At 36.6% G+C, this 27,594-nt stretch overlaps 1 protein-coding gene across 1 annotated transcript in view; it reads left to right on the top strand.

Annotated features, from left to right (window-relative positions):
• Positions 1-21,152: 21,152 nt before the first annotated feature.
• CD36 (CD36 molecule (CD36 blood group)) overlaps positions 21,153-27,594 on the top strand; it is a 28,061-nt gene continuing 21,619 nt past the window's right edge. Inside the window, exons 1-2 of the mRNA XM_065743666.1 lie at positions 21,153-21,237; positions 24,375-24,610. Coding sequence (XP_065599738.1) covers positions 24,491-24,610 — 120 coding nt within the window. The 5' untranslated portion in view covers positions 21,153-21,237; positions 24,375-24,490. The remainder of the gene's footprint in view (positions 21,238-24,374; positions 24,611-27,594) is intronic.

The following is a 27,594-nucleotide window of genomic DNA, read 5'->3' on the forward strand; positions in this document are numbered from 1 at the left end:
CTGAATCCAAGTAAATTAATAGCAGCAACTAATTTCATAGTGTAAGAGTATAAAGACACATGTCCTTTGTTTTACACCCATTTTTGCCTATGCTTCTGTTTCATTTATTCCCCTTCAAAGTTTACTAAGTTTAATTCCTGTATGGAAAGAAAGAATCATTCACTTTTCTTTGGCTAGCTACAGAACTCTGTCCTACTTCAGCACTCTCTTTTGGAGTATAAAGAGCTCAATACAGTTCTCAACATTTTGTTTAATATTCAGAGAATAGTCTCATTGAACTGCTTATTCTATCTAAAATGTCTCTTTATTCAGATTTCTGACCGATAACAGCCAAAGTTCTAGCAATTTTAGCTCTATTTTCTTCTTCACTTACATTTCTGGGGAAGCTTATTGTATAGTCATTTAGCATCATTACACTTTTCTAGGATTCTCCACATATGGTTTTCATCATTACTACCTGAGTAAGAGTTTCTTAGCACTTTTTATTAGCAATGTATCAATTTACTATTTCTCGTCTAATCTTTACAGCTATGCTGACCTCCATAATCACCAACAAAAATCTCTGAGCAGCCTCTTAGTGTTGTAAAATTATTTTAAAATCTTTATTATCTTTTGCAATCTATTGTCTGTATTTTATGTAGTTCCTCATTTACACAGGATATAGCAACTTACAATTTGCCACCTTGACTTCTTGAGGAGTATTTGATAGATGATATTGTTGAACGATTTTTTCAAAGTGAAGTGGCTGCATACACAGGATTTCCTGTATCCATTTTTGCTCACTTCTTAAAACTCTGAGGCACGACTTCCCTTAACAAAGGAGAGATGTTTATTAACTATTCCCTGGTACTTACCTATTTCCTTGAGTTATGCTAGAAGAAAGGTCACATCATATCCAACTTTCAAATTAGCAAGGAAATTTTCTGAGTGCTATGCTGATACCAGACTACTTGGTCCATACTTGCATATGGATCTAGAAGACTGGTCATTCAAAAACATGGTCATCTTCCTAAAAAATTAAGACCATTTCACGGTTGTGATCAAGTTCCTCTCAAGCTACTTAATGTTAGGTACGAAGCAAAGAAAAAATGTAAGTCTCAAAGGAAACTCTTCATATTCTGAAATAAAATTGGATTATAAGTAATTTTTTGATGTCATCAAGCTGTAGAACTGAGATTTCTATGGCATAGAGATCTAAATGAATGTAATGAAATTAATAACAGGTGCTAAGTTGCTCTTGTGCCTTTGGCAAAAGGACTTTTCTTTCGAACAGAAGAATATCAAAATGCATTTTTTTCCTCAACCTGCCATATTTCACTTCTTATTGTAGAACAGCAGGTGAGAAAGATGATTCTTAAGCTTTATACAGTTGCTTATATTGCTTATATAGCTTATATACATTGATTTTGATCACATTCTACTCCATAAAGAAAAAAGATAATCTAAAAATACTTTATAACAACATAGAATTGCTGTACAGCAGCATTTACATATTCTGGCTAAGAAAGAGAAATTTTTAATTAATCATTTGTGATCATGTTTTTCCAGACCTAATTTCAATTCTGAAAGATTCTGAACACTTTTATTTTATCCTTTCTCTGATAAACTCCTGTTGTCAGAAAGGATTTCAGGACTTTTCCTTACTATCAATCTTTGGTACAACTAAATGAGGATTTATCTAAATAGACTAACATTCTGACTGAAATGTAGAAATCCCTATGAGATACTAGGTACCTGAGACGTTGGGTATACTGATATGGGTTAAAGGCTCAATCAAAATTAAGATATTTTCCTGTGCTTTGAGGACACAAGTACATACAGGAACATTAGAGAAAAGGAAATTGGATTTATTGCTCTGGTTTGTGGTCTGTTCTTAAGTTGGTCTATTTAGTCTTGTTTTATATAATAGAAATAGCATATAGTATATAATAGAAATATAATAGCATAGAAATCACAGTCTAGACACCCAAATAAATTCAATTTCAGTAACTGCTCACAGCTCTCACTGAAGTAAGAAATGGTCTGTCTTTATCAACCACAGTAATATAGAATAAGCTGTTCCATTATAGATTTTGTAACTGAGATCTTAATTTTTCAAAAAAGTAAATAAAATATGGAAAATAACAAAATGCCACTACTTACCTCCACCTCCAATCTCCTTAACTTATATGTGTTCAGAAGTGGCCCCACCTGCAGATAATCAAAACCCAAACTGTGCTGGAGCACCCTGTCTATTTAGCATTAAGACTTCACTGTGACAGTGAAAGAAAAATTAAGTCAGTTTATGTTCCTGTGTATCTGCTTGGCCTCACTTCAGTGGTTTATTCATTACAGATTTCAGGATAATCATCATTTAAAGTGGGAGGTAAGGAAGCGTTGAGGTGGGAGGGAAGGAAAGGTAGGATTTGCAGTCAACATTCAGAGCTGTCATTTTAGTCCAACTCACATATTGCTGAAGGTTTAACTTGGTAAATTAATAGAAGTGGCTTACACAATACGGAATATTGGAGTGTAATAATATTTAATGCTCTTGAGCGGTTCAGATAAGCCTTGCCTTAAATAAACACAGTAGGAGAGTTTGAAAAAAGCTATAGCTGTGGCACAAATGCCTGCTGCTCTTCATGAAAAAAGCAGAAGCTCTTGCAAGCTCTCATGGCAAAAAACAAATGAATCAAAATTTGGTTTGTTCTCTTGCCTCTCAGCAAAACACCAGGATTTTCAAAATAAACATGCACATATCTATTTATCTGATATTGATGTAAACTAATCTTTCCAAGTCTGTTGCAGATATTTTTTAGGATCATCAAAAGTATGATTAGTATGAACCGGCCTAAGAATAGAATTTCTTAATTAAGTTATAAGTAAGTACTTCTCGAAAGCAGCTTTGTTACTATTAGATTGTTTCCATGCTCAAGCATAGCTCACAGTGAAATAGTTGATTTCAGCTATTTTGTTTATAAGCTTCTTTTTGCATCTAGCCCTTAGCAGCTCTGTAATTGTGCTTTTTAAATGGAACTATTTTAAATCACTTACACAGCTTGAAGTAATTGCTAATTTAGGCAGCAATTGCATGTGACAAATTTCTAATTGTTAGATGGATGACAAGATGCTAGAAATAAATGATGCACTAAAAAACCTAAACAATTAAGAAACTTTCCCTCCCATTTAAAGGCTGAGGCCAGGTCAGTGTTTTCTGCCTTGTGATTAAGGGCTATCTTCCTTGTTTTGTTCACTTACTGACTTCTTTCTGCAGAGAAATTGTGTGATACTGGGAAATCAGCAGTAGAATGTTTTTCTCTTAAGCAGTGTTTTTAAGTTGGATTTCCTTCACTTACCACGTTTCAGGAACATTTTAAAAAAATATATGAAAGATCTGAAACTCCAGAATATTTTCTTACATTTTCAGCTAGATTATCATCAGAAAATCAAGATTAGAAGAATTAGAAATATCAATCTATGAAAACAAAGCTGCCTAAGGAACATTTATGCTAATAGTTTCCTGCATTTGTGTGATTTGAAATCTGCAGGAAAAGGAATTATTTTACAAGGACATACAGATGTGGTGTCAATAAGACTTCTGAGTAGGAAAAAAAAGTATGTTGAGATATATATCTTCCATGGAAATTGTCTCCAGTTAAATCACTGAAGGGAATTTGTCCAGGAACAAATAAACATCTGTAATATACCTTATTTAAGAACTGCAAAGAAAACACTCATTTGTGTCACTTCTTCAATCTTCAGTGTGAAGGATATGATTGTTCCCTTCTGTTCTGTCCTCACAAGGCCCCACCTGCAGTACTGTATTCAGCTTTGGGCTTCCAGCACAAGGACATGGAGCTACTGGAGGTGGTTCAGAGCAGGAGCACAAAGATCATCAAGGGGTTGATGCACCTCTTCTATGAAGATACAGTGAGAGAGTTGGGCTTGTTTAACCCAGAGAAATCTCCAGGAAGGCCTCATAGCAGCCTTCCAGTACTTAATGGAAGCTTTCAGAGAAGATGGTAAGGGTCTCTTTATCAGTGAGCATAGAGATAGAACAAAGGGTGGTGGCTTTATACTAAAAGAGGTTATGATTGTATTTGATATTAGAAAGTAATTGTTTCCTATGAGGCACTGAAACAGGCTGCCCAGAGAAGTTGTTCGTGCCACATTACTGGAGGTGTTCAAGGCCAGGTTGGATGAGGTTTTGTACAACCTAATCTAGTGGGAGCCATATCCATCCATGGCAGAGGAATTGAAAGTTGGTGACCTTAGAGCATCTTCCAACCCAAACCATTCTATGACTTTATAAACTGTAAAGTTGATTTCCATTCTGCATATAGCTTTCAAATTATTATCACTCTGTTATAAGTAAGAGGAACTCTAGCTTAAAATGATGATTTTTCTACCAGGAATCAAGTAAAAATAATAGAATCCAATATTTAAAATGTAGTTTTAGAGTTACTCCAAATGCTGATAACATTTTGCAAAAACTGAGAATTTTCAACACAAATACTCCTAGCCACCAAGAATGATAAATAAGGCTCACTGGAGAGACTTATTTCTCTACAATAGCAAAAATATATTTTTCTCTCTTTTCTTTTTTTTCTATAACTATAATTACTAGAAACTTACTTTCTTTTCAGAAAAGAAAGCTGAGCTACTTATATTAACACTTGTTAGCTCTCTCCATATATATTAACTCTGTAAATGGTCGTTTAGCAGTGTTAAACGACCATTAGGATCCATAGTAAAGTGGCAAAACCATTAGGTAATCCTGATTTAATTGATGTCAGTTAACTGAAATACTTCCATTGGTTTTCTGTTTCATATTTCTATAGTAATCTCTGTGTCTCTCTTTTTGCTTAGTTTCTTATTTTCTTTGTAATTGTTAGTATCTCTTTAGAATCTTTACTTTTCTCCTAATTTCCATCCATATTTTAGTCATACTAGAGAATTGCTGTCTCATCCCTAGAGGCTGTTCAGTCACCACTTCTTAAGCCTTGCTCTCCTTTATTAACATCAGAGCTTCCCTTACCCTTTTACATACTCTTTGGAGCTGAAATTTGCCTCACGGCATTCTTACAATTAGGTATTGTTTTACGTGGAACAAAATGATTAAAAATGAAAAGAGAAGCCAAGTATCTTCGGGTTACTGGCCTCTGAATAGTCGTTTTTGGCACTTGTTTAAGTATGACTTGTGCAATGTCAAGATCTCTTTCAATCCCAGCATTTTTTACTCTTGACTTTCCGGTTTCACATGGGCTGCTGTTCTTCCCACAGTTTCTGCCAGGACCATTAGAGATTCAAAGAGCCTGTCTAGTTCCAAGTCCTGACAAAGTGCAGAAAGCATTCTTGTGACATTTTCTTCATTAACTTCCATATTTAACAAGCACCAGTGTCCATTATTGCTATCAAGTAGGGGAGATAGTCTTTGAGCAATATACACACATTTCCACTCTTCATAATGTAACCTGCATTCTCACAACTATAATAATGCAAATAGCAGAGGATTTTGAGCAAAGGTTAGAATTTGGACTTCTCATTTATTAGAAAGGCTGCATATTCCATAAAGGAAAGGTTCATTGGGCTGTTTATGCATGTAAACTTTGAAAAAAAATAGTGTTTATTAATGATTTAAATAGGTTCAAATACTAATTGCTGTTGAATTTGCAGGAGAGCTCTGCTTCAAAGAAACAAGTATATTACTGCCACTTGTATATTTCCTTAAGGGAGATTTTAATTCAGAAATGTAACATACAGATCTCTGATTCTTATAACACATATATAAGTTTGAAAACAGGTGTAAAAAGTAAAATTTCACATTAAGATGTTAATGGTATCCTCTGACAGTAAACCTGGGGCCTTATTTATAAAAGAATGTGTTTTGAATTATTTCCTTTGTTTAGAGTATGTCTTCTACTGAGTTTGGCTTTAGATTCAAAAGCTGGGAAGCAGGGCATGAATTTAGAAGATTACTCTTCAAAAAAACCCAATTTTCCCCCCCACTATAACTTAATTAATATATAATTATTAGGTGGTTTTTTTTTAAATCTGATATTGCAGAAAAAGAAGGGACTGTCTGTAAATTCTTTGTAAAACTTATGGCTTTAATTGATGTAGTGTCATATGCTCTTAAATATATATTTTGTATATCAAGAACTCATAGAAAAAAGGTGTTCTGAGAATGGATGTGCTTAAAAGCACATGGGTTATAGATTCATAGAATGGCTTGGATTGGAAGAGACCTTAAAGATCATCCAGTTCCAGTCCCCCAGCCACAGGCATGGTTGCCAATCACTAGGCCCATCCAACCTGGCCTTGAGTACCTCCAGTGATGAGGCATCCACAGTTTCTCCAGACAGACTGCTCCAGTACCTCACAGTGCCCTAAGTAAAGAATTTCTTCCTAGAAATTGATCTAAATCTCCCTTCTTTTAGTTTAAAGACTGCGTAAAAGGTTAGTCTCCCTCCTGTTTATAAGCTCCTGTTAACTACAGTAAGGATGCATGGAGGTCTCCCTGGAGTCTTCTACAGGCCAAACAAGCCCAGCTCTCTCAGTATTTCATCATAGAAGAGGTGCCCCAGCCCTCTGATCATCATGGTGGCCTCCTCTGGAGTCACTCCAACGGCTTTGCATAATTTTCTCTGCTGCTGGGCCTCAGGCCTAAATGCAGTACTCCAGATGGGGCTTCACAAGGGCAGAGTTGAGGGGCACAATCACCTCCCTTTCCCTTATTGTCACCCATCTTCTGACGGAGCCCATTTGGACTTACGGGCTGCAGAGCATGCTGCTGGCTCATGTCCAGATTGTGGTCCATTAGGACTTCTCTACAGGGCTGCTCTTAAAGAGTTCTACCAGTCTCTACACATATATGAAATTGCCCTCAGTTATGCCATGTTTGCTATCCCAGGTTACCTCCTCATTTTACATGTATGTGTATACTTCAAATCAATGCTGGTTCAAGAGATATAAGGCATGCTCAACCTCACATTTTCATCAAGAGGTATGACAGATACCACTTATGTTTGGAAAATACAACTGGAAGTTCAAAGAAGTGAGATGAAAAACAAATGTTAAGAATCTTTCCAGTAGGAGAGAAGGTGAACACTGTGAGTGTCATGCTGGAAAAACTCCTCATATATATACTTCTTTTGTTTCAAGACTTGGGAGTTTCCAGTCTATCAGCTCAACATCAGTGCTAACTCTCCCAGCTTCCCTGTGGGCTCTGTGGGGATTTGCTGCGAATACTGTCAGCTGAGCAAATCTTTCAGGGTTGGATTTGGCTGAACAAGGAACTACATTACTTGGCAATTTTTACATTCAAATCAAAATGTAACATGCAAAGAAAATATTGAAAGTACATAATGTTCTGTTTTTATTTTATTCATAATTTTGAGACTGTCAAGGCCTCTATTAATAAAAAGCAAGTAAAACATTTCTTTCAAAGGCTCCAAAACATTGTAAACACAAAGAAAGTACATTTATCATATTAAGGATGAAGCCACTGAACCCTCCAGGAGGTATTTTCATCCCAATTTTCTGTAAAAAATTAAAAATTGTTCCTGATGACCTTGTTTTACCTGGTGTCAGTTATTCATGCAATAAACAACAAGGAGAGTTCTCGTGAATAGCTTCTGAACATAAATGCAATATACTGCTATATTTTAGATCTTCTGTTATTAGAGATATCATAACGCACCACATATTCACCAAATATTTGTAAATGTACTACTTCTTCAAGAGCATCACTCAGCATGGTACAATGTTTCTAGACCTACAAGATCCTTGTAAACCGTAATGTCAAACTTAATAATATATGAATATCTTATTAATTAAAAGCCATAAATAATTCATATGCTTACTTGCAGAAAACCTCTCATTTGGACTGTGTCAGCACAATACTAATCTTAGGCAGAACATTGCAAGCAAGAGTGTTTAGCAAGTTTTAATTGTTTATTAATTATATATTAAATTAATTGCTTATTAATTAAAATATGGTGCAATAAAGAATAAGAAAATTAAATAATAAAAATCTAACTGAATCAGATAGAATAGGACAATGTCATGTTGCAATTATTTAATAATGTGTTTTGGGAACTGAGATGAAATTCATCCCAGGTCAAACAGAAACAATGTCCATATACTGTTTAAATTAAAGGTATATCACTGTATTAAATGTTGATAACTGCAGTACTTTTTCAAGAAGACACTCTTCCCATAGTTTGTAAAACCAAGAACTAAATAGGTCCCAATTACAAAATGAAGATTAGATCAGGCTGGATACATTTTGTATTATTATTTTATTAGTTACTGCTTCCTTTGAACGTCTAACAAAACACAAGAAACCAAGTTATTTCAGAAATCCTGAAAATCCTTCAAAATCTTTGGAGTGCCCATGTATAATACTTGTCAGTGGAATTGCATGGAATAATATTCTCTTTTATTTGATCAGTAAAAAAAAAAAGGAGACACAACATCTCACATTAGGAAATATTCTGAGTAAAATTTTTCCAGAGGAATAGAAACTCATGGCAGGTAACCCATAGGAATAATTTTTGGTTTATCATCTAGGAAGAGTGAGAGGACTTAGCTCCTAGAAAGGTCTGTTCTCTGCAGACAACTAAGTGATTTTGGATAGGCATTCAGATATCTACAATGTGGACAACTGAAATTGGAAAAAAGAATCATAATCTGTCAGTTTATTTCTTTCACTTCACAAAATTAATATTGAGTCACAATGCTCTAAAGATTTTAAGATGTAGTCTGTTACATATTTTTATTTTTATTATTTTTATTGTTATTTTTTTTAACTAATATTGATTAAAATTTAGTCCTGGAAAATTTGACAGAAGTTCACAAACAAGAAACTCAGTTCTGTGAGAGCACACAAAGAATTTACATTACCTTCACAACTGGGAACAACAGTGTGAAGATTTCCTTCATTAAGGTGTTATTCATTTCTTACATACTTATAACAGGCTTACACTAGATTTTGATCCTTAGAATTGTAAGATCCAAATAAGACATATTTTAGGTGATCCAGAAAGATGTGGCAGTGAAACTAGAAATTAAGTGATGTGTTGAGGGTACATATTTGCATTGGGTCTATACTTTGGAAGTTGGTCTTGTCCCATCTACAGTTTTAATGCATGTTCAAGGTATAATGTCCAGTTCATAATGTGAGTTATACATAAACTATTAAAATGATACTTAAATGAGGCATAGTTCTAAAAGTGTAAATCTGTTATGAGCAAATTTAATCTGAAGAAAAGGAAGGTAGTAGAGAAATACAGTAACCACATTAAAGGAGGCTGTAGTAACTCAGAAAGGTTCACTGAAGCAATAATACAGTATGAGTGGCAACATGCCAAAGTAATAGGCCTGTATTACTTCCCTATTCTTCAGGTGAGGAGCCTGAATGGTATGAAAAGTATAGCTTGGCAAAGCTGTGTGGGGACACATAACACAATTTCAAAGGTCTGTGTAAGCACAAATCCATCTAGTCACACATGTTTCAGTGTGAGGCACATGCAGGTAAGACTGCAAGATGTAAGAGAACTCAGTTACACACCAATGCTCTGGAGACATGTTTTGAATTTGAAACAATGCACTATATGTGCATTTATGTGTATATGCACAAGAATGCACAATGTATAAATATCTGTTAGATCAAAAGTGGAGTATTACTACTCCTAGAGAAGACAGAAATATATGTTCTCGTGTTTAACATCTATGAAAAGACTCTCTCAAGCCTCACCAATGCATGAGGCAATATATGCCTGGCATGCCAAGGTTAAGATTCTTTTCATCACTTAGATGAAGAATCAAAATATCTGCTGTCTCCCAATGACAAAGTGATTGTGTTTTACTAGGACTTGTGTAGGCTTGATCTATCAGCGCAGTCTGCCAGTATTGCTGTTGGAAGGCCATAAATTAATGTATACAATTGCTTTGGTCTGTTATAAAGGGATTTGTACAGATCACTGAGTGTACATACACTGTTTAGGTATGGTTACATTACAGTCGTAGACATTAAAGCTGCAGGCAGACACAGTAGATAAACTGACTGATATCAGCTGGGAGCTGTCTGTAGTGTTTGATCAAGATTCTGGCATGCTCCCATGTGTACATGGACTTTGGAAAAGAAAATGTTTAGTAATACTTAGATTGGATAGGTGTTGTAAAAACTGATCTCACACAGCAGGGAGTACAGTGGATTGGAATTTCTCTGTTGCATGAAGGTGCAGTGTTGTGATGGGAATTGCAGTCTGCTCACTCGAGACTTTTAGGTGTAGTGTTAGTGACATAGTGAAGATTTATCCCATGAGAGGAGGTGGGCAGAAGTCTAACAGCAAGGTTTAAGTAAGGAAGATGAAGCCTGTGTTAAATAGAATCTGGCAGCTGAATAAAGGAATTTGGAAGGCAGGAGTGGTGAAAACCTAACCAGAAAGCCACTAACCAAGAAGAGCTCATGGTGGAAGAAATAGCTACCAGAAGCTGGAAGAAAAGAGTTTTTACATGTCTGTAATCCTGTGGCTGTGATTACCCGGATAGGCTTGGGAGTGCCCTGCTGAATCCTCTCCAATACCATTTAGGGAATCTGATAAGTGACTGGTGTTAACTTTTTTCCCAAAACAGAGAAGCCTGTGTATAATTAGGCGGAGAGTGTGCACTCCACCACAAACATGCCTGGGGTGTTTCATGCTGTGCCCTGTCCTCTCAAAACAAAAAGCAGTGGTGAAGGATAGATTCTAGTACCTTTCCAGCTGCTGTGGAAAGGGCACTGCACTATTCTTTGCAGTCCAACGTTTCTACTGCACTGTCTCTGCATTAAGAGAAGTCTGTGCTGCTCCCAACTTCTTCTCCAATCTCCTCTCAGTTCTGGTACAGGTAAGTGGAGGATGAGCATTGCCTTTCCTTACATAGCACATCTGCTTTGTGTACGGGCAAAACTTCAAATTCATTTGGGAGAAGGAGCATTTCAAAAAGCATGCTGAATGACAGCTGTACAGGAAAAAAAATAGTTGGCAGGAACACCATGAGCTTTACCCTTCAGAGGCTTTAGGAAGGAATACTAACAAGAACAAGTTACAGAACTAAGATACCAAACAATAATTATTTACAATTAATCTTTTCATATAAAATTCATCTTTTTACCTAAGGGCACTGATGAAAATGGCTTCCAGTTTCTCAGTTGAAGTCAGCTTTTGATTAAGTGATACTATAAGAAGGTGTATACCAAGACTCCATAAAGGGGGAAAATATGTAGAAGAAAGAAAAAAGTAACGCGAGAGATTTGAGGAGACAAAAGCTAATGGCATGGAACAAGTGTAGAATTGATGGAAAGCTGTACATTCTGGAAGTGATGGAAAAACAAACAAACAAACATAACACCCAGGGGACAATTTGGTGAGGGAGGAGACAGATGAGAGGAGATACTTAATGGAGGAGTGACTACTGAGATGATAGGTTGGAAGGTGAGAGAAACAGGGAGCTGGAGGAGGGAGGAGATTCTCTGGGAAGGAAATAGGAGTCAAAGGTATCACATGTAAAAGGGGAGGCAGGAGGTAAGTCTGGCAACAAACTGGAGGCTGCAGCTGTGAAAGCCATACAGGAAGAAAACAACGGGTATCCAAGAAGACCAAAGGTAGAAAAACAGTATTTATATAAATTAATAGGTCAGAAAATATTCACAAACATGTTTCTGGAATATTTTTCTTTCCTTTTCCTTGTTTCTTCATTTTCTGACTGGCTTTAAAGATGGAGCTTCACAGAAAGAAAGACAAGGAGTTTTATGACACTGGCTGTTTCATGAATTACTTTATGCAACAAGTAGCTTTCTAGCTCTTGTCAGGCTGACTCACTTCAGGACCTGTTAACCCTCTATGAAAGGCCACGACAGCCAGGCTGCCACTGTTGCTGTTTGTTTTAACAGTCTGTAAGGAAGTGCCTCAGTCTGCTGTTTAAATCCAAAAGTAAATTAAACCCTGAACAGTTCATCACTGCTGTGAGAAAAGGATCTTGAATGGATCCAAAAAGGCAGGCAGGAGGAAGCCATGACTCTGTTATTTGACTTATAAGTTCTATTAGATGGCAAAGCTTGGAACCAAAGCCTGTGAAGTTCTTTAGAAATATCAGTGAATTGGAGCAGCTATATCCACAGCTATGATCCATCATTCCGATCTGTCTGTGCTTTATGTAACTAAGAATATAAACCTGAATCTAAAGAGTTATCTCTAGCTTGAAATGCCTCACCTGCCTTGCAGGGTCTTGAGGGGATTAAGTAGGATTTAGACTGTGTTTGCAAAGAGTTATTGCATAGACCAGAAGCAATTAAAATCGTTCTGGATTGGCAACAAGAAACTGACACATTGTCTCCAAGTGCTGTGTTATTGCAGAGGGTAAGGAGGGCAGAGGCAGAGGTTGGTACTGAAAGGGTTTCTTAGACCTGGTCTTTCTTGCGAAGCAGGAGGGTGAAAGAGTGTTAACTTTAGCATCACTTGGGACAGTTTATCTACTGCATACTGTTTCTTTGTGGTCTTTTCACTTGTAGGATACTGGGCAGCTGTAGAATTCCTGGAGAAACACGGATATTCTGTGAATAAGGTGCAAACATAGCAGACCCCCTCCATACAGGTACGTAACGCTGCTTCTGAACTAAGTGCAGCTTCTCAGCGCACGGTGTATTAGTTTCTTGTGAGCATACTATTGCTAAGAAAATACTATATGTCTGAATTACTGAATTATTATATGTCTGAAAAGGGATTATTTGACTTCTGTTTCTCGTCTGCTTATAATTCTAGGAGCTCATTTACTAGAACTTACAAAGAATAAATATACTGCCAATAAAATGATTTAATTGCATGTTAACATATTGTTAATTGTAAACTGCAATTCAAATGAATATATTCAAAGTTTAAACTGTAACAAGCATATATAATCATTGTGAGATATTGTCTTTTATATGTTTCACAAACAATTATGTATTTATTTTAATCATGTGAAAAGAGAGAATTATCATGTGGTATGGGTGCTTATAAAAATATATATGTTATGAGTGAATGTGAAAATAATGACAATAATGAAGTACAGAAAAATGTGTGCACATGAGTAGATTTAAATTATAATTCATGCCCAAGAAAGATGCTGATGTAACATTTATTAATTTTATCTTGTTATGGAGATTCTGAGATAACTCAGAAAATGTAGTGTAACTATGCATATATGAATAACTTGTTCAATTTTAGTGATCCAATTCTCTTTAAAAGCTGGTGTAATCAATATGGTATAAACACAGTGTTTTTTTTTTTTTTTAACTTGATAAAAATACCCTATTTATATAAAAAGTATGGTCTGTAGTTCTACTGTGTAAAAAGATTTTTTCCATGTCCTCAAGTTATACTTCAAAAACCCATAATGAGCACAGACAGGAAAATGGTGAAAAATGCAGTTGTTGGTTTTTTTTTTTTAACCAGTTACATTTTTATATTTTTAAGCTACTGTGTATGCAACAGATAGTTACATGCATATTTCTGTGACATGTTTTCATCTGAAAGTATAGAGTCATTTCTTAGCATCAGAATAGTGTATAATCTGAGAAGTTCAAGGTATCTATTAGCTGCCTGTTTCGTTCCCTACCAGAGCACTGATTTTACCACTAGTACTTTTTCTACTGGTCTGTTCTTCACAGTTAGTCTTTCCTAATATGCAATAACTCTTCACATGTTTTCCTAATCTCTCTAGACCTTCAGCTGTTGCCAAGATATCTTTCTGTGGCCTAGCTCATCAGATCCATGGGGAAAGGTCATAGAAGGTAAAAAACACTTGTAGCACATTTTCTTGAAGCAGTCTGAGTGCTGCTCTCTCATGCAAACTGTTAGGCAAGACCCACACAGTCTATACTGCTGCTGCCAGCTGGAGGGGAAGATCTGGTTTTCTTTTTTTTTTTTTTTTTGTCCATTAGCTCTGTGCTACCATAGCTGTAGTCTCTGAAATATTCCCTCAAGGGACATCGCTGCATCAGGAAGGACTTTGTCCCATATTAATTGTGTAGATAATGTTTTCTGTTTTCCTTTCTTCTAGTAAGAAAACTGATTCCTGGCAGAGGTCTGGGTCTCCAGATACTATCCCAACTACCAATTCTGATTCACAAGGAGAGGGTGGTGAATTGTCCCAGGATGTAGGACTCTTTAAAAAAAGACCCCTCCAAACCCTTTGCACTTGGGTTGGAGTAATCCCAGATATTTATACAGATTGGGAGAAGAAGTCCTTGAAAATAGCCCTGAGAAGAATGACCAGGGGTTCCTGGTAAATGAAAAACTGAATGTGAGCCAGCAGTGTGCTCTTGCAGCTCAGAAGGCCAACAGTATACTGGGCTCCATCAGAAGAGGGGTGGCCAACAGGGACAGGAAGTTGATTGTCCCTCTCTACTCTGCCCTCATGAGGCCCCATTTGGAGTACTGTGTGCAGCTCTGGGGCCCCCAGTACAGGAAAGATGCAGTGCTGTTGGAGAGGGTTCAGAGGAGAGCCATGAAGATGATCAGAGGGTTAGAGCATTTCTGAAGACAGGTTGACAGCTTGGAAAAGAGAAGGCTGCAAGGAAACCTCATTGCAGCCTTCCAGAATTTATAAGGGGATTATAAAAAGGAGGGGAATCAACTTTTTACTTGGATAGATAGTGATAGGACAAGGGAGAATGGATTTAATATTGAGAAGGTTTAAATTGGATGCCGGGGGCAGTTCTTCACATAGATAGTGGTTAGCTGCTGGAACGGGCTGCCCAGAGAGGCTGTGCATGCTCTATCCCTGGAGGTGTTCAAGACCAGGTTGTATAAGGCTCTGGGTAATCTGTTCTACTACTTGATCTAGCAGCTGGCAGCCCTGCCTGTGGCAGGGAGGCTGGAGCTTGATGATCCTTGGGGTCCTTTCGAACCCAGGCCATTCTATGATTTAAAGGATTAGTAGGTTAGAGCAGAGTTTTATTTTTTATTTTATTTTCCTTCTTTTTCCTGGAAGTAGGATAGTGATTTGGGTTTAATGCCTTGTGTTTATGGTAGAGCTGAAGTCTTGGGGAAGACCTGCATGTTGCTCAGGGGCAACTATGTCTCTCTAGGACTGGAATATGTCACCTAAAATAAAAAGATTTTAATTATTTGCCAGGTCTCCATCACTAGGGAAGTCATCAACGCATTAACCTTAAAATTGCTTCTTAATTCATTGAAAAACTCACTTGTAAGTATTGCACAAACAAAATTCCAGTAGGCAAAAGCTAATACAACAACTACCTAGTCATTCATCAGAGCCACTTCCACTGTCTGGTTGGGATGATTCATTATGATGACTGTTTCTCAACCAGGTATTGCACCAGTGAAGGAGTTTAAAATTACTCTATTATTCCATGACTTCTAACCAAGGAGCAGTGTTTTGCAAGAAGTGAAAGATGTCCAAGTGAGGACAAGATCTGTTACATTTTACTTGACTTTCAAAAGATACCTGTTTCAACATTTTTCTCCCTTACCATAAAAGCCTCCTCTCAGTGTTCTCCTTAAATTTCTAAGAGAAAAGTCTCTGGCATTAACAGACTGACCCAGACCTTTAGCTGAAAGACTTTTATAGGCCTGTGCCACTTCAGACTTGTATAGAGACTTGTTATTATATTACATTTTCTGTATTGTGTTCATTTCTACACTTTGAATAACTCACATGAATGCATGGGACTGGAAAAGTTGAAGCTTGCTGTACTCCTGCCTCTGTTATACTGAACAGGCTGCCCAGGGAGGTTGTGGAGTCTCCTTCTCTGGAGATACTGAAAACCTGACTGGATGCCTACCTGCACAACCTGGTCTAAGGAGCCTGCTTCGATATGAGGGTTGGACTAGATGATCTCTAGATGTCCCTTCCAACCCCTACAGTTCTATGATTCATAACTGCTGAAATGAATTTAAAATAGTTTTTAAATATAATTTTGAGAACTGAGAAAAGCAGCAGTTCATGCATGCCATAGTGAGTAAAGAAGAATGCAGAATCAGTATTTCTGGGCAAACAAAGAATTGAAATAGCTAATGGATATTCCATCACCCATTTTGCCCTTAAATAACCTAATTGCAGTTTAATAGAGAAACATATCATTGGCAGGACCCAAATGTATCACACTCTTTCCACTGTATTGCTGCCAAGTTGGCTTGAGTCAGTGGTATTTTAAGATGACTTCCATATCATCAGAACACACTAAGGATCACAAGGGATAGCACTTTAGGTCCTGAAACTTCATAGATCTGGGAAAACTATTTTTGAGAGTCACTAGTGGGTAATGAAAGAACAGCACAGCAGTTTGAACTGAGTCTTCTGTGCTCTTGTGATGGGATCAAGTATGGTATGCTTGGGAGGATCTTTTTCCAGGTTGAAGCAGGCTGAAGACTGCTTGATATGAGTGGCTGTGGTATGCCTTAGGGCTTGCACTGGAAGGCCTTGAAGGCTAGCACATGTACAGTAAAAGTCGATGATGGAAGGTGATCAAAAAATGCTACAATATCTCTGAAGTCTTTGACCAAATTTTCTGATGTCGGGTGGTAAATATTTTGAACTTCTTCCATTAAATTTTCTATTTGCTTTGCAACTTGTTTGCATTCATCTGAACCTCATAAAACTGTCATGGCACTAGTGATATGACAAATTGATGAGAAGAGGAGCTGAAAATCTCACTAGGGAGCCTGAGTGGAATTGCTTTAATATTAACTAACTAAAATTTAAATGTCTAACTTAAGCAAGTCATTTTGGAGAGGACAGGAAGTTGATACCTTTTCCTTAGTTCCTATGGCTAATTTTCACCTGTTTAATGTTGTTTGAAACAAATATTTGTAGATAACATTAAAAAAGAAAAGAATAGCTATGAAAATTTATTTAGATCTTTAGAGAGGAGATATTAAAAGCAGAACTGAAACAACTGAAATATATTTGTAGTTTTCTCTTTTAAACTAGAGTTAGTACTCTATGCAGTCCTCTTCCTTCCCATGGCTTTTGGAAAATAAGATAGTACACAGTACCAGTCACAGTAAGAGTAGCTGAGGCAAAGACAGTGAACGTAGCATTAAGGAAAATAATTTTTTATTTTTTTTATATATATATTATTATTATATTGATGTTATATATTCAATTTATTTTCAGGCAGTATCTTCATATAGGTCATGTTCACTCTAGGAGATCCTTGTAAGCAGTAGGAGCAAATTGCTGAAGCTGGTCCAAGTGGAAAGTTCGCATGCTACTTGTGTATTGTATGATTAGGTGATACACAGCAGGTTTTCATTGCCAGAGGAAACTACATTATTTTTCACGAATACAGAAACTTTACTCCATATAAAAAAAATCTCCTAGTATCTTCCGTGCATGCAAAAGGGCAAAATTCTTATCTATCTGGTGGCATATTGCACCTTTTCTTCTGCATATGATTCAACTTCCTCATTGTCTGCCTTAGTTCACAGTTTATATAAGAGGAGTGTGCTGAATCAGAAAGAGGTTTTTTGTGGATAAGAGACACTTGTAATATCTGTGGGTGAGCCTGAGAGGATGACTGGTTGGTGGCACCCGGATTTTGAACTGCTATAAACAAACTGTTGCTTTTACTTGCCATAGAGAGGAGGTAAGCATGAATTCTCACACCTCTACTTCCAAATAGGAAGAGTATCTGAAAGATGTTGGAAAGATATGCTTTGAATGCTGACAATATTAACTTCATCTTGCGCTCTAGGGATCAGCCCTTTATTTAAGAAATGTGAGGGTTTTTTTTTTTTTTTCTTGTTTCTATTCAGAGAGTGCAAAAGTTATGATAAATGTTTCTTGGAGTATTCTAATATTTTGGATGTTCAGGTTAGTCAGATGAAGAAAACCCAGCAAGTAGCTTTTCTGTAGTGTGGAAGCATGCCATACAAAGTCATGCCTTACATCAGAGAATTCCCACAGGAATGTGGGAATATTCATGTGGATGTACTTCAGAATTCAAATTATGTGAACCATAAAAGAATGTCATCCCCTCTAATAGATAGGATTTTAACTTAAAAACAAACACAATCCCCACCCCCCCCAAAAAAAAAAAAACAACAACAAAACCAACAAAACAAAACAAAAAACAACAACAGAATAGGTTGTTTAGTATTTAGTTATCTCACAACATAAAGACTGTCTCTCTCCTCATTCACTCCTATATTTAGAAAGCACACCAAAGAAAGTGATTTAAAGAAGTTGATATTATGAATTGCCTAAAAAAGGCAGGAATCACACTAATCTTAGAATTTTCTTATCAGTGGTGTATTTATGTCAAGAAATTGGGGTAGAGTTCATATGGTGTGCTTTCTGTGGTTTTCTATGTCTTCATCAAGTGTATGAGTGTCATTTTTTTACAGCTTCTTTGTAGAAGCAATTTGCCTGTTGTCATACCACTGGAGATTCTGATGAAGTATGTAATTTTTTTCTTTCCCTGTCATTACAGTTGTTGCTTTGTGTGTCTGCTTTCTCTATAATGTCTGAACTTTGATCTGAAGCCGGAAAGAAAAGTACCATTAAGTACTTTTTTTTTAAATCATTTTAAGAAATGGAGAAATAAGACATTTGACAGTAAGCAACTCCCTCTGTTTCAAATCTCTTTAGCTGGTTTTTGTCATTGACTCTGGCAGGCCTGGTTTTACCAGCAAGCACAGCTTGCCAAAAGAGGATTTGCTTCCATGGCTCTTTGCCCAGGTGAAGACCAGTCAAAAGCGGTGTCTCCAGGAGGCTGTCTTGGGACCAGTACTCTTTAACATCTTTATCAGTGATATAGATGATGGGATTGAGTGCCCCTCAGAAAGTTTGTTGAAAACATCAAGATGAATAGTGAAGTTGATGCAACAAAAGGAAGGGATGCCATCCAAAAGAACCAGTGCAGGCTCTAGAAGTTGGCCCATGAGACCCTAGTGAGGTTCAACGAAGCCAAGTGCAAGATGTAGTATTTGGGTTGAGGCAATTCCAGATATGTGTACAGGCTGGTAGAAGAATTCCTTGAGAGCATCCTTGTGAAGAAGGTTTTAAGTGTCCTAAGAGAACCTGGACATGAGCTAGTAGGGTGCGCTTGCAGCCTGTAAATCCAATTATATCCTGGGCTGGTGGCCAGCAGGGAGACGAAAGTGACTGTTTATATCTGCTCTGTGCTTGTGAGGCCCTATCTGGAGTACAGCATCAAGGCTTTGGACTCCCAGCCCAAGAAAAATGCATATCTTTTGGAGTGGATCCAGAGGAGGCTATGAAAGAGATAAGAAGGCTGGAGCACATCACCTGTTAAGAAAGGCTGAGGGCGTTGGGCTTATTCAGGCTGGAGAAGAGAAGGCTCCAAGAACGAAATAAAACAAAATAATATAGAACAAAATTAATACCACAAAACACAGCAGTAGATATTTTCACCTCTTTTGAATGCTGCATACTGGTCTCAGTGTATTTCAAAGGAAGAAAATGGTCATGGTAGAGAATATATATGCATGGACAGATGTGAGTAATTGGAATTCCTTCCTTTTAGAAGAGACAGATAAGTACATAATAAGGTAGTGCAGCTTGGGAAGAAAGCAGAAGGGAAAGAATTCCTAACATGAGCATCCTAAGGACAGTATCATATGAAGATACTTCCAATGGAAATAATGATATTATAATCACAGAACTGTAGAGGTTGGAAGGGATCTCTAGATAATGATTTTCAACCCCCTGCTAAAGCAGGTTCCCTACAGCAGGTCATGTAGGAAGGCTTCCAGGTGAATCTCCATTATCTCCACAACCTCTCTGGGCATGCTGTTGCAGTTTTGTCACAATGACAGTAAAAAAGTTCTTCCTTGAGTTGGTGTGAAACTTCCTATGTTCTAGTTTCTGCCCATAAAAATAGTGCATGTGAACCATAGCATGAAGGACTAATTCTTTCCACAGTTAAACTTCAGTCCTTAATTATAAAAAGTGAACTGTGGTTTTACAGTTTTTTTCAAGGATGTGAAATTGGAGTTAGTCAAGGTCAACATTTCCTGTCAGTGAGTCTAATAGAAAGCTTGACCTTCATGTTACTTTCTAAGAACTAAGGTCACTGTCACTATTGCTTTCTCCACCAGGAGGAAAAGATCAGGTTCATTAATCCATCTTGGACTGATTTAGCAGAAGTGGATTAAAAGAAGGGAGCTTCTTCCACAACAGTTCAACTTTCAAATAGGGCAATATCAAAAATGGAACAACAATCAGGAAGTTAAAACATGTAACAAATACTGAATATGTGAATCAGAAACTATTCTGAAAGTCTGAACCTAAAAGTCTATTTTTAGGGGTATTTTCTCTCTTGTAATCAAGAAAACCACTTATCACTTCCTCTTGATGCTGCCAGGACCTTTTAAGAAAATCCATTTATTTAATTCACAGGAGGTGAAGAGGTTTTTTAAAAATATATACTTCTGCAAAAATTTGCCCAACCAATAACTTTTAGAATATGCTATGCTGGGATAACACTTGGTAAGATAGCAAAGTAAATCTAACAGATTTTTAGATCCATTAACAGAAAGGAACTTGTGACAATGAGTTTTTTGAACTTGCAGTTTAAGAGGAAGATCATCAGCACTTTGTGAGGAAATGTTGTAATCCAACTTGTGAAAAAAATCAGTTTAAAAAATTTTCTGACATTTCCTGCTTTTTGTTTTACTTGAAAATATACTATCATGATGATTAAACTGCAAAGGGTTTCATACTCTATTTTGGCACAGTAACTTCAATAGTAAGGCTTAATACAGTAGGACATGCTATGTAGCAAAGGGTATTTGCAAATATTCAGTATCTTAAAGAAGCAGTTAAGCAAGTTAGTCATAACTTGTTAATATGAGCACTTTCAAAGCAAATGGGTATTAGGAGAGAACTGACCAGGAACCAAATAAGTAAATTACCCTTTTGTCTCCTTGACCTTTGACTCACTTGGATCAAAATTTGGCAAAGATTGCAGCTGCTAAGTATATTACCATGGGATGTAGGTAGTGGCATTTAGTCAGACTGTAAAAATAGACATTCCCCTCCCCAAGCACCAATACAACTTAATTTTTTCTTCTGGCAGAAAGATAAACAGGGAACTGACATCTCGTGGAATATATAAGCACCCCCTCAGAGCTCTGACCGTTTGTGCTTGGTGGGGAGTTTAGATACTTGTCTTGTAACTCGATGCAAGTCGTGTGTTAAGTGCCTGTACATTCAGCTGAAAATCAATTGCCCTTATCCAAGGTGAGTCATATGATACAACCTTTAAAATCAGAAGGTTTTCCTCAGAAATATTTTTAAATTCACTTGGAAAAAATTATATTTGTAATATAAATTAAAATGTTAGGATTTTGCAAATCTGTAAGGATAAATAAAAGTGTACACATATCAGTGAGTCTCTTTATAATGTTGACAGTGGGATTTTATGTTTAATGTTGCTGGTTTTCCCAATTTCATTGTCATTTGATATTTAATATTATTGAAATCGCAGTTCTGAAAGTCAGGTGGATATTTAGAAAATGCATCTTTTTAAAGTGATATTTGTAAAATTTACTGTAGCAATATTGTAAATATTTTAATTATTATTACTGACAATAAAAAATTCAAAACTATAATTTCAAAGTACGTCAAATTTTAAAGGGGGAAAAAAAAAGCAGAAATAATCTCTTTCCTGAAAGCATATCTCTTGAATATTTCATGATGTTTTAATATTACCTTCTAACTTCAAACAGAATAAGTGTAATTATATTGCAAAAAACCAGTCTGTGGGCTAAAATCCTCATAAATATTTTCAGAATTTCTTCTTGTTTTCATTATGAATGCTTCCCTGTTTACTTTCTGTTACCTGGGACAGCAAATCAAGTTCACACCAAAAAATGCTTTAAAAAGACTACTGGATCTGGAGAAATCATTAAGGAAGTGCAGACAATATTCTTCAACTTTTGTAAGGGCTTACTTGGAATTGATATGTACAAACATATAAGTAAAGTAGCTAAGAAATATTCTCATTGGAAATTACTATTTCAATATTTACATTTTATGTTTATGTTCAGTTGTGATAGAAATGTGTTACTTAGTTTTGTGCAAATAAGTTGTGAGTGCTGTTCCTTGCTGTTGTGTAATGGATAATTGGAATTGCATAAACTGAGCTATGTCTAGACTATTGTTGCGTTGTGTTTGGTGGGAGAAGGGTGAATAAATTTGGAATAGGCAGAAGCTATAAGCAGCCAGTTGTTTCTGCTTATTAATTGTGATGACGAGGGACACCTAGTCTACTAATTGTAAAAAATCCACTGGAACAGCTTGTAAAAGCTTAGATGGCAACACATTTCAGTGGAATATATATTTCTGTTGAATCTGAAAAGCTTCCTTATATAAGCAAAGAAAAATAGTCTGAAAATATCTAAAAGCCCCTTTCAAACACAGAAAAAGTATTTTCTGTTTTTAATTTTAAAATATATAGTTACAAAATTCCTCATTAAAAAAAAATAAATAAAAATGCTAGGATGTATAAAAAACAGGTGAAATATGGATGTCCAAAGCAGATGAAAGGTGTAGTCTGGGCTCAGGTGTAGATAGACACGATGTTATTGTTGTGACAACAAAGTGTAGGGCATGAGGACACGGCATTAACCTGCTGACCATGTACATGGTGTCAGTATGTGATGTGTGCGTCCTTTGTCTTTCTCCCATTAAAAAGGGCATCGTAACTCCATTTGGGATTTACAGAAATAGAACGTGGCTCATCCTACAACTGCTTTACTATTTAGAAATCCAGGAAGCTTTTTAGCCCTTTAATTGTGAGTAAACTGGGTGTTAAGGTTGAGTTGTTTCATTACATCCTTCTGTTTTGCTTTGCTCTCCTTGGCCATGACTGTGTAATTATCTCTACAACTAATACCTGCTTTATAAGTGATTTAGAGATGATCCCAACAAGTGACAAACAGATGCTGGTAAGAATAAGGACTATGAAATCTAAAATAGAAAAGAGCTGACTTACTACTATCTGGAAACAGATAATGTGTATATCTGGAGACACTGTGTTGAGGAACGTGGTTTAGTGAGAATGGTGATAGGAGGATGGTTGGACTTAATGATCTTCTAGGACTATTCCAACCATGGTGATTCTATGATTCTATCTGGAGGTCAAGGGTCAATAAGAAACTCAGAAATGTTGCGGGTGAAACTAGTTCCTGAGCAAGTATATATAAAAAATTATGCAGCTGTTTTCATAAGCATTAATAAATACGTTAAAGTATCAGTAGGAACTTATATTTTACCATTTCTCAGCACTGATATTGTTGTGATTTTGCTTCTCACATCTTCAGATGGCAGACAGATTTCAAGATACTCAAACTCATACCGCCAGCATATGTTGTTTTCCAATGAATAATTGCAAACTTTTTTTTTTTTTTTTCTGATACTCAATGAAATATAAAGTGTTACACATTCAACAGTCAAAACCTAGGTGTTTTGTTAAGAAGTCTTCCTTACCCTAAGGAACTGAGACTAATGAAATCAGCTGACGGGGTGGATGGCTGAGAGTAAGAACTCAGTTCCTACAAGGAAAATCCAGTCACGCTTTGCCCATGAAGTGGCTGATACTCTGGGAGAAGTTTTTCAAAGAGAGAGTGGTGAGGTGCCTGAACAGGATGCTTAGAGAGGTTATGGATACCCCATCCCTGGAGACGCTCAAGTTCAGGTTGGATGGGGCCTTGGGTAGCCTGATCTAGTGCTTGATCTAGCAGCTGGCAACCCTGCCCACAGCAGGAGGTTGGAACTGGATGATCTTTGAGGTCCCTTCCAATCCAAGCCATTCTCTGATTCTACCCCTTCAGCAGACTGTGACTGACAGCAGTAAGAGAAGACAGACTTTTTGTAGATGCCTCTCATTTGGGACTGCTATTCCTACTAAGATGTGTTGCAGGCCCAACCTGGGTGGCTTACACAAGCGGTGAAAACTCCTGATTTTGCCTGAAGTGGTAGCCATGGGCATTGCAGGCTGTGATAGAGGCTGAAGGCTGTAACCTCCTGCTTTGTCACAGGGAGATTTCTGAGAAAGTGTTTTTCTAAGGAAGAATATCAGCTGAGTACTGTTATGACAGTTTTCCGTAATACCACAGAGCCATAAAAAAAAGAAAATGAAAAAAAAAAAGGCACATGAAACAATGTAATGGTCTTTAAGAAAAGAAGAGGAAAAAACTAAGTGTTGTCTGTGACTAGCACACTAAATGTGTATAAAACTTTTTTTGTTTCTTTTTACTGTTATCCACTATCTGACTGTTTTTTACTTGTTATCTTCCTACCTGCTTCACCTCATGTACTTTGTATTTTTGACCTTTGGAATGTATTTTTTGTTCACTGTCTCCGTATGATATCAGCTTCTCTCACGAAGATCAGTGAGTCTGTTGGAACCAAGAAGTGTGAAAAAAAAGCTTGGAGGATTGCAGCAAGGGTATTTTTACATTTCCTGTCTGCACCCTGTCAAAGAAGAGGAATGATCTGTAACAGAAGCTGTGGGCTCCTCACTGGGGCTGTCATTGGTGCTGTGCTGGCCATCTTTGGAGGAGCTCTGATACCAATTGGAGATAGACTCATAAGTAAAGCAATAAAAAAGGTACAAACTTTTTTTTTTTTCCAATCCGCTTGTTTTCTGATTCCTGAATAGTCATTATTTCTGAATCTTGTGTTCTGTTCTAAAAACCTTGTGAAATATACACAATCCAAACTTTCCTGGGATTAGATAGTTGCTGCAGCACTTGCTTTAATATTTTAATTACATTACCATGTTTGCTTGCTCTTTCATTATTTGTGTAAGAAGGTAAAATATTTTTTGCGATGAATTTTAATTAATGTAATTTTAAGTCTATTTTATTTTACTGCAATTACAACTGGTACTGGTTTCTTCTTTTACCACTATAACAATCCGGCTGTTTTTCTGCATTTTTTTCTTGATTGTTACTCACTCCATGCACTAATGGATGCACTTCATGCAACTGTGCACTCCTTACTGCACATAACCTACACAAATTTCAAGTACAGAATCTAGTCTTACTCTTGAGTTCATTCAGATTATGTTCTGTGACTACATAATTGAAACATCCTTTGCTCCATGAGACTACAGAATCTCACCACGCACTCTACTTCAATTATTCTTCACAATCCTTGAATCAAGGAACAGTGTTGTGGACCTGGCAGAAACATTTCCCTTTCTCTCTCCTTCTCAGTCTCTTTTCACTTGATTTTCTTTATAACCTGGTTTTGACTTTAATTAAAAATAAGAAGTTAATTTGTTAAATCTTCAGTGAAAGTGAGTTTATAACTTTAACTCAAGAGAGTCTAAACCATGCTGAAAGGAAAAGACTATGGAAGCCATGGAAACCAGTTAAAATTGGTCCATCAGGCTATCCAACAGATAGAAATCACGTTTTGGCTGATGGTTATTCTTCCTAATCATATGCTATGAAGCTGAAGATTACAGAATCCTTGGAGAGAGCTATTTAACCTCTTCCGACCCTTGTGGTAGATTGGCCATAATTTGTTCATCAGCAGTATAAGTCAAGCAGAGAAGTGAATACATGGTCAGGAAATGTTTACTGTCTATTGAAGCCTTGCCTAGATTCCACCATCACTTTGTTTAAAAAAAAAAAAGTCTTCTGCATTCAATTCAACTCTTAGCATCCACTGTATACTTTCATAATCTTTTCAGATTTGTAGAAAAAAAAAAAAAATGGAAAAGAGGAGTGTCTGTACACAAAGTTTCACACACCTTCTAGTACTTTACAAAAATATAGACCTTGTTGCAAATAATTTAAATTGATTGAATTATTGAGGAAATTGGTAGTTTTTCTTGTAAACATGTTATTTTTAAATGTATATCTATCTTCTTACACAAAATTTATTTTCAATTAATCCAGAATGTTGCCTTATGCCATTCAGTATTTTCAAAGCAAATTACACACTGCAAATGTTTTGTGTTCATCTGTTTACTTGTAATAATGAACCAGTTATACAGTGTACTTTGCAAATTTCTACACATTAAATTATACCTGCACAAGTTCTGTAGTAGTAAAGTTTTAGATGGAGTAAGTTTCCTCTTCCTTTTTATAGTTTTCTGCATTGTCAACATGTTTCAGATGATTGTAACTATTTCAAGGCAACTTGTATGAAGTATGTAAAAATGAAACTTACTGCCCATTATTCATCTGAATAATAGAAGGGTAAATTGTAGAGACTTTGTTTATTTAAGTACTAGGGTATGTTTTAGTTTTCTAACCACAAGTCAAACTGGATTATTTTTTCTCCGTTTACTGTGCTGATTATTCAGTAAGACAATGAGACTGTAAGACAATTGTTTTTCTCAAAAAATATGCCAAGGTCTATACAGCTAAAATACAGAACCGGCTCAGAAGATGCACAGGAGGGTCTTGAATCTAACTAGCTTTGATTTACTTGTGTAAATGAAATTGCTAACTAGAAAAAGAAATATATTTTCTATTTTATGCTATTATACTTAAGATTAATCCCAGCTCCCTCAGCCGCTCCTCATAAGACTTGTGCTCCAAAACTGGTGAGGGGTCTGGAGCAAAAGTCTTATGAGGAGCGGCTGAGGGAGCTGGGATTGTTTAGTCTGGAGAAGAGGAGGCTCAGAGGAGACCTTATTGCACTCTACCACTTCCTGAAGGGGGGTTGTGGTGAGGAGGGGGTGGGCCTCTTCTCCCTGATAAATAATGACAGGACGAGAGGGAATGGCCACAAGTTGCACCGGGGAAGATTTAGACCTGAGGAAACATTTTTTCTCTGAAAGAGTGGTCAGGCACTGGAATGGCCTGCCTAGGGAGGTGGGTGAGGCACCATCCCTAGCGCTGTTCAAGAAGCGTTTAGATGAGGTGCTAAGGGATTTGATTTAGTAGTTCAGTGGGTAGGGATGGTGATAGGAGGATGGTTGGACTAGATGATCTTGTAGGTCCTTTCCAACCTAATGCACCTATGAACCTATGAATATTTTTGCTTTTTTTAGTATATTTTGTTTTTTTCTAAACCTTTTTGCTTTTAAAGCAAGTTTCATAGAAACAGTCTGGTTTTAGTGACAATGTCATTGGAATTTGGCATTAGAGACTATAGAACAGAAACAAAGTACAAACAAAAAAAAAGATTTTTTTTTTCTGAGGCAATCTATAAGTGAGCATATTTCCATTTAATGAGATATAAGGATGACGCCACCACCAGTAGCACTGTGAGTGAGATTAACTAAACAAGATCAATGTTAACTATTTCAGCTCTAATACTATACAGTGAAAGGCACCTTTTTTTAAAGGCATCTTTGATTCCAGAACAAATGGATAAAAATTGTTTTCCCAAATTGCATCTATCCATAGGGAAAAGATACCATTCCATGAAGACATTAGAGGTTTAGAAAACTGATCTTTCACAGTAAGAAGTGAAGCATGAAATTTGAAGAACTCTTTAAAGTATTTTTTTTGAGGCTATCAGAATATACTTTTTTATCTGACTCAATACATTTCTATTGCTTATTGTCATCTAACATTAAAAAATAAAAGAGCAAAAGGAGAGGTCAATTCAAAACAACCAATCAGAAAA

Source organism: Cyrtonyx montezumae, unplaced genomic scaffold, assembly GCF_038088225.1.
Source record: "Cyrtonyx montezumae isolate F1298 unplaced genomic scaffold, pur_monq_1.0 scaffold_3, whole genome shotgun sequence".
NCBI lineage: Eukaryota > Metazoa > Chordata > Aves > Galliformes > Odontophoridae > Cyrtonyx > Cyrtonyx montezumae.